The 15,201-nt window shown below is 45.1% G+C and overlaps 2 protein-coding genes across 18 annotated transcripts in view; one reads left to right on the forward strand and one right to left on the reverse strand.

Annotated features, from left to right (window-relative positions):
* The window catches only part of CASZ1 (castor zinc finger 1), a gene marked incomplete at its 3' end in the record, with an annotated part of 444,050 nt that extends 437,366 nt beyond the window's left edge, over nucleotides 1-6,684 (forward strand). For 7 of the 11 annotated variants that reach the window (XM_081870667.1, XM_081870666.1, XM_081870665.1 and 4 more), the window contains 3 exons: nucleotides 147-381; nucleotides 1,494-1,787; nucleotides 3,596-6,684. In XM_081870667.1, coding sequence (XP_081726793.1) covers nucleotides 147-381; nucleotides 1,494-1,787; nucleotides 3,596-4,776 — 1,710 coding nt within the window. The remainder of the gene's footprint in view (nucleotides 1-146; nucleotides 382-1,493; nucleotides 1,788-3,595) is intronic. The other 4 variants (XM_081870660.1, XM_081870670.1, XM_081870668.1 and 1 more) reach the window with 3 other exon arrangements.
* PEX14 (peroxisomal biogenesis factor 14) overlaps nucleotides 6,473-15,201 on the reverse strand; it is a 150,244-nt gene continuing 141,515 nt past the window's right edge. For all 7 annotated transcript variants that reach the window (XM_081871223.1, XM_081871222.1, XM_081871224.1 and 4 more), the window contains 2 exons: nucleotides 12,270-12,465; nucleotides 6,473-7,721 (listed from right to left, as the gene is read on the reverse strand). The gene's annotated coding sequence lies outside the window, so the exon portion shown is untranslated. The remainder of the gene's footprint in view (nucleotides 7,722-12,269; nucleotides 12,466-15,201) is intronic.

Consider the following 15,201-nt stretch of genomic DNA (forward strand, 5'->3'; position numbering starts at 1 on the left):
CTTTAGGCAGGTGATGTATATGATGCCAGCCTGATTGTGCTAGCCAACATGACCTAACACCAAACAGATGTCCACTTGGAACCCAACTACTGTTATTGGTGTAGAAGTCAAACACACCCCTCCCAATATCGCGTTTCTCGCTGCAGGTTATTGGACACACTCCAAGGAACGAAAACCTCCCCCAAGTCAGCAGCATGGCTCCCAGCCCAGCCTCATCAGGGACTCCTGCTTCCTTCCAGGGACCCCAAAGTATGATGGATACCGAGACAGATGAGTACATTGACTACACAGGATGCAGCCCTGGTGGCATCTCCTCTGAGTCCTCCAATATGGACCGCAGCTGCTCCAGCACGCCAGTGGGCAACGAAAGCACTTCAGCCGGTAAGTGACACTGGGAGGAAACGGTTTATTGGTGACACTTTGCTTCTGAGCAGCCTAAAAGCTGCATCCCTTTGGTGCTCTCTCGCACAAGCTGCGCCAAATCCTCCTCCGCCATGCGGGATCTCCTCTCCGCCTGTGACACAGCAAGAGACATCACTGTGTCATCTAAAAGAGCCCCTTTGACATCACCATTCCTGGTTTGTGAAAGTATTTTTATTCTGATCCAGAATGGGCTGTGCAGCTCATACGTTGCTAAAATAATTCCTGATGGAAATAAAGGTATTAGTACTTGCTCACTTAAAATCTCCCCACCACCGCCCCAGTGATCAAACAAATTGAACTTTACACAGTTGCCCTTTGGGGAAAATTATTATACTGTGATCCAGGTTTTGGGGTGAAATTCTAGCACCTGTCACCTGTCATCTAAGCAAGAGTGTCAGGGGTTGGGGTTATCAGGGGGACACGTCAGTGAGGTTGGCTGGCACACCCCACAATTTCATCAAGGAGCATTAACCTAAAAAGATGCCTCAAAGTATCCCCATAATAGCCATTTTTAAAAGTAACTGTTCCCCACAGCACAGTTCAAGTTGATGGCCTTTGCTTGGGGCAGCCTGCTGGGGCTGGTGGAAACGCATTATGGTCAATATCAGGGTGGCAAGTAAATGTTAATCGCAACCACTCCACAAACAGGGCAGAGCATAGAAACTCATAGCACTAAGGAAGCAGCCATACTCCTCTTTAAACTGCACCACTGCTCATCACACCTCTCCAGGATGACGGTGCTTGACTGTAGCCAGCCTGCCACAAGCCAGATGGGGAGGGCTGGCGGTAAAACTGCAGTCCCTCTTTTGATACTCACAGGGACCTCTGCCACCTCTTGCTCTTCCCTGTTGGTCTCTGGGTATGCTCACTCCATCACTGCTGTCCATCACACTCTCCATCTCCTCTGTCAGTGGTTCCATTCTTGTACGTGTGAACGTGCTCTCCATTTTCATTGTACTGCTTACACTCTTGGGTTCTCATTTTGGTTCTATTTTTTTCTTTTCTTTTCTTTTCCTTCTGTTCTGTTTTTCCCCCCTGCTATTTTTTTCTTTCTTTCCACATTTCTCCAGGCTGCCTGGCTGCTGCTGCTGCTCCTCCTCCTGCTGCTGGTGATGACGTTACCCAAAATGCACCACAACCACCACCTCTGCCTCCATCTTTCTCACAAGCCCTGCTCAGGTCTCCCCTTCCTTCCCTCCCGTATCTCTTCTCTCCATCTTGTGTCTCATACTCTCTGCTAAGTGCCACTCTGGGATCCAGCAGGGGCCTTGTCTTGCCCACCGCCAGCTCAACAGGGTTTTCACCCATCATTGCCGCCCCAACTCCAGTCAAAAGCGATGTCCCTCTAGTGCAGGATGCGGCAGGTAAAACCATTCTACACTTTCTCTCATACTTTTACAGCCCCACCCACCACATCCTACCCAAAAGGCTCTACCTCCCTGTCCTTCCACTAAAGTCCTAGGGATGACAAACTGATGCTCAAAATGACACCTACAGTTATTGGATTGCCATATATATATATATATATATATATATATATATATATATATAAATTTACAGAAGACAAATTTTTGATTGCAATAGTAGGTAAGACAAAGGGAGGTTAACCTACAGGCCACAGAGAAACCCACCTCAGCACAAAAAGTGGTTTCTTTAAAAAAGGAACATTTGTTCATATTTTTTAATAGAGAGTGTGTGTGTGTGTGTGTGTGTATTTCTAATTACTGATTGATCCTCTGTCCCTCTGATCACAAATGGTTTCCTGTGCCGCCCAATGTGAGCGGCTAATAGCAAAGGGGTTTTATGACAGTTAAATAACCACTTTAATATGCAGCCCCCAAAGACTTGATGGTGGGTCAGTGTGGCCTTTGGCCCTTAGCCACTCTTGGACTAGGCAACTAGTCTCATTTTCAGAAATGATTTGCACATGAACAGGTGTTTAGCATGCTACCTGAATGTACTCATCAACTCCCACCACTGCAGCAACCTCAGAACTCAAATCTGGCTCACCCAATCACCATCTTGCTACAGTCATGGTGGCCCAAGTAGGGTACAGAGCCTAGAAATCTGAAATGTTTATTCAGCCCTGGTTAAGAATGCTGCCAGCTCCTAAACATTGGGTGCTGTCTGACCCCAGTGATGTGGTCTCCTAAATTTATCCCTTGTGAAAACCCCTTTTCACTCTTTGGGTTGAGCATAAACATTCTCCCCAATGTGCTGCTCTTGTCCAGGAGACTACACAGCCCATTCTGGACTTACCCCTTGCCACTTCTGTGAGGAGCAAGATGGGGTCGGTGCAGGTTGAAGGTCTGTGTATTCATGGCCCAGGAGAGTTGTTGGAGCAACATTAGATGCATGTGGTTGTTGGTTTTATAGTTCATTTTATTGTGTTTCATTTAAGTCACCCTTATTTACTAACTTGTTCCTAAAAAAAGCAAGGAGAGAAATCTCATAAAGCAGTGCTAGGGAACTTGTGTCACTGGACTCCAATTCCCATCACCCCCAGACAACATGGTCAGGGATTATGGGAGTTAGAATCCAACAACATCTGGAGGGCTGCATGTCTGACTTTGAGTGAGTGAAACAGTAAACTTATATCAGATGACAGACGAGTTGCTCATTGCTCTCCATGTCACATGCAAGTTCCAGGTAAAACATCTTTTTTTTAAAAAAGAGAGGGAGGGAATAGTGTTGAGCCCGTGGTTTATTAACATGGTCTGGTCCTGGCTTGCGGCTACTGCTCCTTTGATGTAGTGAGAGTACAAATATTTAGGTATGAGAGTGGAGTCACAAAGCACTCTCTCACAGATAAAGTGCCAAAGGAACAAAGGCAGAACAGGTAAAAAAAAAGGTGTAATGACCAGAAGTACAAGGCCTTCCTTTCTCCATCTCTTAAGTCTATTCATCTCTTGCCAAACCACTTCAAGGGAATGAAAAGATTGGCTTTGCAGTGGCCAGGCTTTGGGGATGAGGTGGATGGAATGAGTTTGCCTGAAGGAGCCTACATACAGTATTGCCATTCCTCTCACTGCCTAGAAACTGTAAAGATCAAGAAACACTGGGCAAACACTGCTTGTCTGAACCCCCACCCCAATTAGCTAGGCAGGAAAGAGAAGTGGGTCTGATGCAGAGTCCTGCTCTAAAATCCCCTCTGCCCATTTCATTTCCCCAGGGAACACCATCACCATGCCAACCGCCGCAGGGGCCAAGAAGCGCTTCTGGATCATTGAGGACATGTCCCCATTTGGCAAGCGGCGCAAAACGGCCTCCTCCCGCAAGATGCTGGACGAAGGAATGATGCTGGAGGGCTTCCGGCGCTACGACCTCTATGAAGACTGCAAGGATGCCAGCTGCCAGTTCTCACTGAAGGTCACCCACTACCACTGCACAAGGGAGAACTGCGGCTACAAGTTTTGCGGCCGCACCCACATGTACAAACATGCCCAGCACCACGACCGCGTCGACAACCTGGTGCTGGACGACTTCAAGCGCTTCAAGTCCTCCCTGAGCTGCAACTTCCCCGACTGCCAGTTCTCGGGAAACAGCACGCACTTCCACTGCCTGCGCTGCGGCTTCCGCTGCACCGACAGCACCAAGGTGACGGCCCACCGCAAGCACCACGGCAAGCAGGACGTCATCAGCGCCGCAGGCTTCTGCCAGTTCAGCTCCAGCGTGGACTGCGAGGTGCCCGACTGCAAGTACAAACTCAAGTGCTCCCACTTCCACTGCACCTACCCCGGCTGCAAGCACACGGTGGTGGGCATGTCACAGATGGACTCGCACAAGCGCAAGCACGAGAAGCAGGAGCGCGGAGAGCTGCCGGCCATCTCTCCGGGCCCCGAGGCCCTCCCGCCCTCCACACTGGAGTACGATGCGCAGAACTCTTCCGTCAACCTTGACAGCTCGCTCAACCTCGGCACTGACACAAACAGCTCCCTCTTCTTCCTGCAGAACGCAGCGGGCGTGGGCCTCAATGACTCCTTGGACCTCAGCCAGAAATTGCCAGAGGCTGCGGGCGCTGCCCCTTCCCCCGCCGGGGAGGGTGGGGTCCCCGTGGAGAGCGAGCGGCTTCCAGCCAGCTGTGGCAACGTGGAGGACGACTCCTCCCATGACGAGGAGGAGGATGAGGAGGAAATGAATGAGGAAGACGAGGAGGAGGAAGATGACGACGATGATGACGATGACGATGAGGAAGATCTGAACACAGACTCTGAAGAGTCACTTCCTGACCCCCAGGCCATGCCTACAAAGGACGTTAGGGAACTGGGGGAGGCTGCTTCTCCTTCTGCAGTCCACAGCGATGCTTCCAGACCTCCAGGCGAGCAAGCCCCTGCCCCTGAGGCCTCCCCTTAACTTATAGACAGCAGCAGCAGGGTTTTTTGATCTTTTAAAAAAATAAGAAACTGAATTAAATGAGAGGACCCCGCTACGTGAGGCGAGAACAAACGCTGGAACGACAAGCAGCAAAGAGAAACACACACACACACAACTCCACCCCAGGAAGTGCACAAGATAACGAGGAAACCGCTTAATCCTTGGACCATGCAAAAAATAAAAAGGAAAGAAGCCTTGTGCCCATGGGAAGGGCAGGGGGAGGCGGAGGGACCCATCTGTTGGGACGCACATGTTTACAGGGTGGCAGACGGCAAATCTTTTTACTAATATGCAGATGGGTTGGGCCATGGAGAAGTGACCCTCCTCCTCCTGGATGGATGTGCTAACCATAAGGGCAAATGTCTCCCCTGCCACTTCCCTCAAAATCTCCCCTTGTTGGTTTGGAGGGGGGGAGTGGGGTTGTTTCTTTTCCTCTTTAACTTCTATTTTATTTTCCTGTTTTCATTTTGTCCTTTAACACTCCTCCCATTCTCAGGGAGAGGGGGCAGCTAGCATCCGATGGTGAATATTAGGGGGTGATAATAATATATTATTTACAAAAATGAGGATTTGGTTCCTTTAAGCCACAAAAGCGAAGTTATTCGCCATTAGGCATAATTGGGGTTGGGGGAGGGCATCAGTCATACTTCTATTTTTCTCTCTTCTCCAACATCAAATGAACAGGAGAAATGGGGGTCTCAGGCAGCTTGGGTTGGTTGGGAAATGGGGTATTTATTGTCAGTTTTTTAAATAAAATAAAAGAGAAAGAGAAGCATTAATGAACTGAACGGGGCTGGGAATATGCGGATACTTCTCTGATCCTCTTTGTTATTAAAGAATAATAATAATATTAATCTTTTTTTTTTAAGGAAGAAAGAACTTAATTTATATTGTGACACTCCCACACCTGAGTGGGGAGTGTTCCTTTTCTGGTGGGGCTCTGACCGGTGGCAGCAAGTACGGGGTACAGCACTGAAAAGAACCCTTGGTTGTGAAAGGGAGGCTTGGATTTAACCAGAGCCAACCCAAACACCGCTGCCTTGCAGAGAGGGGGTGCCAACTGCTTCTTTTCCAGACTGCAGGGCCACCCCCCAACAAGTAGGGTAGAGACCCAGGAGCTCAGGATACCCCTCCGCCTCGCTGCTAATGAAAGAAAAGGAGGTGGAAGATGCAAGTACCTCATAAAGAGTAGGCAGGCCTAAGTAGTACTTGGTCTTACTGGGGGATGGCTTGTTTAGCTACAGGAAGGAAGCAGAGGTGTTACCCTGCTCTACCATTGTTCCCACCCCCCACCTTCACCCCATTTAAGCATGCTTTATGAAGGCTGAAAGAGGGCATGTGTCTTTTAGTGGGAACAAGTTGGGGGAGGATAAATATTAGCTACTACAACCCATCCCATCAAGCCACACATAGGGTTCTTACCTTAAGATTCTCGGGCAGAGAGGGTGATGCTCTTCTGAATCCCAGGGCAGAAATGTTTCCTGTCCCTTTGCCCTTTGTGGAGCTGTGGAAAGGAAGAGGCCACTTGAATTGGTTGTTCCACAATTAAAACAGCTGCACAGCAAACTCATTTGGCATACAAATAATCTAATGTCCCTTGCCCACCTGCCCTGCACTCCCCCAGGTCACCAGATCAGGCATATCCTAAAAGGGGGGAGGACATTTAAAAAAAGGAAAAACAAGGAAGGAAACAGGCACCCACAATGGCTCTGCAGATAGGTCCTTTGCTTCCAATACATTTGGTGGTTTTGAGTCATTAAAAGCTAATGAAACCAGCCACACACAACAACCCTTGTGTCTAACAGACATGCCATTTTAGTGCAAAAAGAAGAAAAAAAAGGCTGAGAGCTTTATTAGTCTTAGTTTTTGAATATCCCTCTCAAACAATCACACCCAAAACAACTTGACAGTTCAACAGTAAGAATGTGGTTCATGGACACTTTTTTAAGTTTCTTAAAATATTAACAGTAAGGGAAAGGAGGAGGAAAACTAAGAGTGGCAAAGAAAAGGATAAAGGATATGTCCAGGAAAAAAAGATAGCTGTACAGTATTTTTGCCCCTGTAAAGGTTACAAATAGATATAGAGATATATAGAAATATATAGAACAGAGAGAAAGGAGCCATACCAAGGTAATACTCTGTGAGTATCCAGTGAAGAATGCTACCCTGAGGAACAGACCCTTCAACATCCTATTTGGTTGCTCACCAACAATTATCTCCTTCACACACAAGTGTGGACACTAATTCCCACCACCTCCAGCTAGTCAAAAAACTTGTTAGGGGGGGCAAAAGCTACAGAAAGGGGGTCTTCCCTACCATCATTTTCCTACTCTCAGTATAGAGTATCAAGTGATTCTGAATTTGAATTTCAGCCAGGCAGACATTTTAAGAGAGACACAAAAAAAGCCCTATCATTTAATGAAACACACTTCATGCACTCTCTCTTATCCACAGACACACCACTCTCTCTTATCCACAGACACACTCCAATTTGGTTTGTAGTAATATGCATAGGGTGTTTTTTAATTTGTTCTTAATTTTATTTTGGGAGGTTGGGGACAATTGTTTCCTCAAGAACCATCTCAGCCTCCTATGACTCTTCCCACAGCTTTAAAAGAAAAAGCTTGAACCTCATTCATGACTGTTTCTGGATTTTTATAAAACAAATGTACTTAATTATTAGCCATTTCAAACGTATGGGCAGTCAGGTTATAATTTATTTTTTTTCAAAAAAAGAAACCTCACCAAGAGCCTACCTTTTCCGGGTAGTTTTGACTTGGCAAAGGTGCTCCTTGGAACATCTAATTAGATGGTAGCAAGTCTCCACACTGCTGCTGCTCTGCTTTTTAAAATTCCAGGACGGGGCAGGTTATGGTCTCATAGCGTGACCATAGGTCACATCAACAGACACACATCAAAATTACCTAAGAGAATAGGCACAATGAGGTCTTACTCTTCCCTGTCCTCTCAGTCTCTTGAAAGGACCTGAGTTTGGTGAACGTGGCAGTGAGGTATTTATGTTTAAGAAGTTTGGGCAAACTCTCAGCACATTCTTATCCCCCTCCTGTTCTCACCACTTAGATGTCTCGCTAAAAGGTGCTACAGAAAACCCTTGCTTGCGGTCAAGGTTTTTGAAACCTGTGATGCACTGCAGGGTGAGAGGCAATGGATAAGCCCTGTTTTTATGTTTCTATACATTTTGGGGTCTTTTTTAATACAAACAGGCAGTTACAACCCTCTGGTGGTTGCAAGGTAGTAAGATGGCCTCCCCTGGGTTTCTGGTCCATTGGTGCGGGCCATAGAAGCCAGTGGTCACTAGTGGGCAAGAAAGGAAGGGGTGGGAAGAGATTTGCAGAACAGGTACAGTTTACATTAGCCAGTTATGCACCCCTTCCTATGTAACTGTTTGGATCTGACTGGAATTGTTATTCCCCACTAAGAATCACCCAGTAACCAGTTTCCCCATTGTTTCGACCACCTTCAGTTCCAACAAAAAGCCTGCCAAGTTAAACTAGTTTTAACACCTAATGACTGGTCCCTCTATACTTCCCCAGTTTCACAACCTTCTCCACCTCCTTCTCTGCCTAAAACAAAACGAATGAAAAAACAGGTCTTTATATTTATATAGATGCTAAATGTTTTATCATCTGCATCCTGATGGACATCCTGATTCAGGAAGAAGCACTTCAGTGTCCCCAGGTGTAAAGAGGAGGACATTTAAGATTGAACTTAAAAGTTCAGAGCAAGCATAAACCTTTGGATGGACCCTAAGCGTGTCATTTTACAGAGCAGGAGAGGCCACCAGTTAGCAACTAAGCAAGATTATTCAACCTTTCCCCCCACACAACATAACCTTTCCTGATTCTGTGTCCTCTCATCCCACTCACAGTAGGCAAATTTGGACGTGGTAAAATTTAGCATGGCTGAAAGTATAGGGGTGGTAAATGCATCCTCTGTGCAGGAAGGGGGAACTCACCTGTTCCCGCTGCCCCCGGGCAGGCTCACATTCATGTCCTGTATCCCATTGAAATTTAGTAGCTGAGTCCCAAGCATAAGTGATGGTGGTGCTGATGATGTGTGGAGAAGTTGTCGAGGTTTAGGCAGCCAGTTTGCGCCTCTCCAGGACAGCTGGTGGACATAGATTTAAAAGGCATATTATGCTTTGACAGATATTGCTGAAATGGAACCAGCAGAATATAGAACTTGGTGGCTTTAAGGGGACCATGTGTTTGGGATGGGAATGTGTCAAGAACACGAGAGAGAGTTTAAAAAAACCAAACCTCTAAAACCCTAAGTGTAGATCCTTTCATTACTGCTTTGTCATTGGAGGGGGGGGGGACCTAGCCACCAAATAAATATATAAATTATTATAAAGTTCACCTGTATTGAAAGAGAACTGTATTTCAATATAGAAAAAGAAATGATGTTTGTTTTTTAATGGCCCTAGATTTTAAAAGGAAAACACACACACAAACATACACACACAGAAGAACAGGAAGACAAAAATATGAGGGAGAAATTCTAGCCTTTTGTAAAATCCATATTGCACACTAGGACTATAAGCCATTGCTAGCTCATTTTGAATTTTAAAATGTGTACTTTCTTTTGTTGTTGATTTTATTTTATTTTATTTCTTTCTGTGTGGGAGGGGTGGGGAGGGAGAAAAAGAAGAAGTGATGCTTGAACTACCAATGCTCTTTTTAATGTTTTATAAATATGTATGTGTATATATATAAATATAAATATAATATGTATGCACATATATATATATATGTGTGTGTATATATCTATATGTATATACCTATATATATAGATATATAGCTATATATAGGTTTTGAGACAAAAAATAATAATGCAGAAAGTGAAAAAAAAATCCTAACAGGACGGTGTGCTCTGATTTTACTTGAATTTGGTCTTCTCAGCACCTACGTTATTAAGAACTGAATATTTTTCCACTTGAATTTAGTGCTATTAGAAATTTAATATATGTGTTTTATTTATTTGATTTTTTTTTTGCATGACTGATGCAAGGTTTGACATTTTCACTCAATAAAAACTGGAAAAAACCAAACAAACAAAAAGCCAACCAATCACAGCTTTCTGTTGATTTGTAGCATTGCACTGACTTTTAACTAGCATCTTTAAATGTCCTACTTTTTAATTATTTATTTAACATATTTAGTTAATAGCACTTCTTGAGCTCAGACATGTTTCATCTCCCTGCTCCAAGAGCAAAGCTTAGGTAATTACTGGCATTGTAGAAAGCTACCTGCTGCCCAGGTTAGGCCTGTCATTGGGGTCTGGAAAACCAAATTATACTCCCCATATGCAGAAAAAAATAGCTTCATTAAACCCCAGACTAACAGACCCCACAATTCTCCTGATGACAACACTAGAAACACAATGGAGTCTGAGCTCAACCCCTATGTCCCTCCCTCCCACCCTGCAACCCAAACATCTAAAAACTGAGCCAAAGAAGAACTCTTGGGGCTGTAACACTGCCCTTGCAGGCAGTGGCGTAGCGTGGGGGGTGCAGGGGGGGCCAGCCGCACCGGGCGCAACATTGGGGGGGCGCTCGCACTCGCAGCTCTCTGCCCCTACCTGGCTCACTCACTCTCTCTCACTGCAGTGCTGGCTGTGCGAATCCGATCCGAGCTGCCGGGTCGCCGCCCACCGTGGAGGGGGAGGGTGCCAGGGGTGCGTTGCTGTGCGGAGCGGAGAGAGAGCGAGGGAGGGACTATCTGGGGGAGGGACAGTGCGGCGGCCGCCCAGCACAGCGCTGAGCGCAGGAGAGAACCACACCCGACCAGCCCAGGCAGCAGCAAGAAGAAGCTGGCAGCGGCGGCAGGTTAGGGGTTAGGAGCGCAAATTACTTGCCTTGCCCCGGGTTCTGACAACCCACGCTACGCCATTGCTTGCAGGTCAGGTATGCATAGCAGCTCAAAAAGAGTTACAAAATGTACAGATACGAAGTGTGGCATTCCAAAGCCTAAAGAGTTATCCATACCATTAAGGGCTATCTAGCTCCTTTGGTTAAATGCCCGGTGATGCAACAATCATCTAAACCAGGAATGGGGAACCATTTTCAGTTCAAGGACAACTTCTGCCTTTCTGGGCAACCTTCCAAGGGCACATGCCAGGGTAGCTGGGGCCAGAGGCAAAAGTGAGGAAAATAGCACATGTGGATTTTGCCTTTGTACCATAGGCTAGTTTCACACACACTGAGGCACCCCTCTCTATCCTCCATCCAGACAACCAAGAGGCATTATAAGAGTTAAGGACACATTCCAGTGAGCAAAAAAAACAAAATCCACCAACCACTCAAAAGAGGGCACAAAGCAGGGTCAGTGAGCAATGTGGCTGGGGAGAGTCCTAAGGGACAAGGTAAAGAGGCCTATAGGACCACACTGACCTAAACAATAGTCAAATTTATTAAAAAAAAAACAAGACTTGCAGATTACTTTGAGGTTGGTGTGTAAAATGGCTAAATGTACTGTGTGTTGTGAATAACGTGTCACACTGAGTTCAAATCACTACTCAGCCATGGAATTCACTAGATGACCTTGCAGAAGTCTGCCTCCCTCTTAGGCTCACCTAATTCAGAAGATTATTAAAATAAAAGAAAGAGACCATGCATTCTGCCCGGAGCTCCATAATCCCACATTTTGCAGGTAGAGGAATGGAGACTGGGAACAGGACTTTCTGGTCATAACCAAGCTTGGATTCAAATGAAGTTTCACTGCGGCCTGATAGATAGATAGATGCCTTTGTCACCTTCACCCATGAAGACAAAAGTATGAGCAGCTTCTGTGTATATATTGATTCTTAATTAACTCCAAAACACATGGGAGATCATGGGCCTACCAGCGACTCCTCAAATGAGCCCAGGATCAGTTTCAGCCTGCTTCCCTGGTGGTACTGGGCCCCAATGTTCTAGGTCTCCATTTCCCCAGAAACTACTGTGCCCCTACTCCAAAATCATCCAATGAGTTACACATAACAGTGCTGTTCCCACCTCTAGACCCACTTTTAAACACAACAAGGGATCTTTGTTTTAATTTGTGAGATGTGTTCCTCTTTCTTAGGATGTATCGACACTGCTGACAGACTGGTTATAAGTGATCTTTCTCCTTAGCCAATGATAGGATTCCAGGGGTGCCAAAATCTCTGGCAGGCAGTTCTTTGCACCCACACTGAAAAAATTCTCAGGATTCATTGGGAGAGAGTAAATCATGACAGTTGTTAAGAGTCATCACACACACACACAGTATGGATCTGTCTCACTCTCTTCTTCCTGCCTTTTCTTTAAAAGCATAAAAATGTACTTTCTGGTGCCACTGGTGTGACCACTGTAAGCTGATCCCAATTTACTAGTAGTACACAAATGGAATAAAACATACGAACACAGCCCAATTTTGTGTATACCTTGGTAAAGTATGACAGCAGCAAAATTGACCAACACACAAACCTACCTTCCCATGTTTTAAGGGGTAGGTCAGGCAAACTGAGCACCGGAATGTGAGGGGCTAACTTTTACAATTCAGTCTCTTCCGCAAAGGCTTAGCCACCTTCACCCTCTTTGCTGAAATCTGGGTTGGAGAGAAGCAAGATCCATGACGATGCAGTGCTTCCAAGTTCTGGGCAGCCACAAACTCTGCATGCTGACTCCTAAACATAAAGAAGACAGGACATAAGAAGACCTCTGCTGGTTCAGACCAAAAGGCCCATCTAGTGCAATATCTTATTCCCCACAGTGGCCAATCAGACACCTCCAGGAAGCACACAGACAGGTCATGAAGGCAAGAACTGGCCCTGAAGCAGAATGGTCTTTTCAGTTCTTGTAGGTAATACCTGCTGACATCATCCTTCAGAAAATGGTCTAATTTCTTTTTAAAGCCATATAAGCCAGCGGACACAGACACACACCTTATTCATTATTTATTTAAGCGTTTTCTTTTCTGCTTTTCAACTATAGTCCTCAAAGTGGCTAACATTCATAAATACAGATCTTGCAGCAGCCAGGGGCACTGTTGCTTACCCTCCACCCCACCCCTCACACGTTGCTTACAGGATACTTTGGGTGGTATCCAACTAAGTCCTACTCTTAGTGGGCTTAAGTTATCAGTATCTTAGTTTCAATGAGTCAACTCTTTAGTAGGGCTAGCATTCTATACAACATATTTCTGAAAGCTGGCCTAAATTTGCATCTGTTCATATAAATTTGCATATGCAAATTTCAATCTTCTAAGGATCTAGCAACAGACCTGGTGGCAGCATATTCCACAAATTAACAATGTGCTTTGTGAACAACTACCGTATTTTTTGCTCTATAAGACTCACTTTTTCCCTCCTAAAAAGTAAGGGGAAATGTGTGTGCGTCTTATGGAGTGAATGCAGGGTGCGCAGCTATCCCAGAAGCCAGAACAGCAAGAGGGATTGGTGCTTTAACTGTGCAGTGATCCCTCTTGCTGTTCTCGCTTCTGAGATTCAGAATATTTTTTTTCTTGTTTTCCTCCTCCAAAAACTAGGTGTGTCTTGTGGTCTGGTGCGTCTTATAGAGCGAAAAATACGGTATATCATTCTGTCTGTCCTGAATATACTACTGATCAATTTGATTGGATGGCCCTGAGTTTCTGGCATAAGAGAGAGGGAGACCAAACCTAGTTGGAGCAGGCCTTTGAGAGACATTCATTAGTAAGCTTAGTCCTCATAATAGTTTGCAATCAATGTGTGGGGATGAGGTTAGACTCCCAAGTCCCATCAGCCTCAGCCACCACAGCCAATGTTGAGGGATAGAATAATAGAATTGCAGAGTTGGAAGGGACCCTGAGGGTCATCTAATCCAACCCCTTAAGAAGAAATATAGCTGACACAGGTATAGTTCCTCTTTCTTTTAGAAACACAAACTCCTGGGTTGGTAACAAAGCTTTGGTTATTAGTAAGGTATAAGAAAACAACATCAATACTAACTTAAAATACACTATGGTGCTTTTGTTTTTTTTTTGTTTTTTAATAAATATTTATTAAAGTTTTTAAATATAAATGCACAAACAATAAACAATCTTACTTCTGTCACAAACATAATTTCATCACTTCTTTGGACTCCCTCGCGTCTCCCGCTCCCATTTACATCGTTAAAAGTTTTTTCCAAACAAATTATCAACTTGTTTACAATCTCATGTCCACTCATTCAAATATAATCTAGCACTTCTTCTAAAAAAAATTTTATATTTTCTTTTAGTCTCACTTATCATCAAATTTAAATCTAATTTAGTGGTGGCCAATTTTTTATAATCTAGCATCCTTCTTAACATTCAACCAAATTACAATGTTTTTGTAGATACATCTTGAATTTCTCCCAGTCTTCCTCCATCTTCTCTTCTCCCAGATCACGGATTCTGCCAGTCATCTCGGCCAGTTGCATATAGTCCATCAGCTGCATCTGCCACTCTTCCAGTGTGGGTAGATCTTGAGTTTTCCAGTTTTTTGCGATGAGTATCCTTGCTGCCGTTGTTGCATACATAAAGAATGTTCCGTCCTTCTTTAGCACTATGGTGCTTTTGGGAGGGTGTAGTGGCGCTGTGGGTTAAACCAGAGCCTAGGACTTGCCGATCAGAAGGTCGGCAGTTCGAATCCCCGCGACGGGGTGAGCTCCCATTGCTCGGTCCCAGCTCCTGCCAACCTAGCAGTTTGAAAGCACATCAAAGTGCAAGTAGATAAATAGGTACCGCTCTGGCAGGAAGGCAAACGGCATTTCCGTGCACTGCTCTGGTTCACCAGAAGAGGCTTAGTCATGCTGTCCACATGACTCGGAAGCTGTACGCCGGCTCCCTCGGCCAATAAAGCGAGATGAGTGCTGCAACCCCTGAGTCGGTCACGACTGGACCTAATGATCAGGGGTCCCTTTACCTTTGCTAATTTAATCTACACTATATCCAGCCAGCAGCAGGCCTTTAACCTTTGCTAAGAATTCATCCCCAGCTACTGAAATAGAAGCCCAACTTTTCATAATGGATCAGTTCAAGCGTAATGTCAAACCATGGTTTATCAATACATAAACAAGCTTCAGGCTCACACTCTCCTTCCCTTCCTGCATTCCAACCCCTTCCACAACTTCCAAGTTGTTCACAAATGAAGCAAAAACCCAGCAACACCTAGTATGTTTGCAGCAAACCAGACCTGGAAACTATTGTTGTGGAAAGTGCCACAATGTCCAATTCTAGTTTGCAAGCAAATTTTTGTTTGTACACTATTTGGATGCATTAAAAAACTATGGCTTGACAGCAGTGTCAGAATTAGGGGTGTCAAAAAGGAAGATGGGGTGCATATGTCCAAAGCTTACTCAAAGAACACCAAACCGTGGTTTGGCATCATGCCCAAACCGTAGGTAATGCCTATATTTTA

This window comes from Podarcis erhardii, assembly GCF_964252035.2.
Source record: "Podarcis erhardii genome assembly, chromosome: 7".
Taxonomy (NCBI): domain Eukaryota; kingdom Metazoa; phylum Chordata; class Lepidosauria; order Squamata; family Lacertidae; genus Podarcis; species Podarcis erhardii.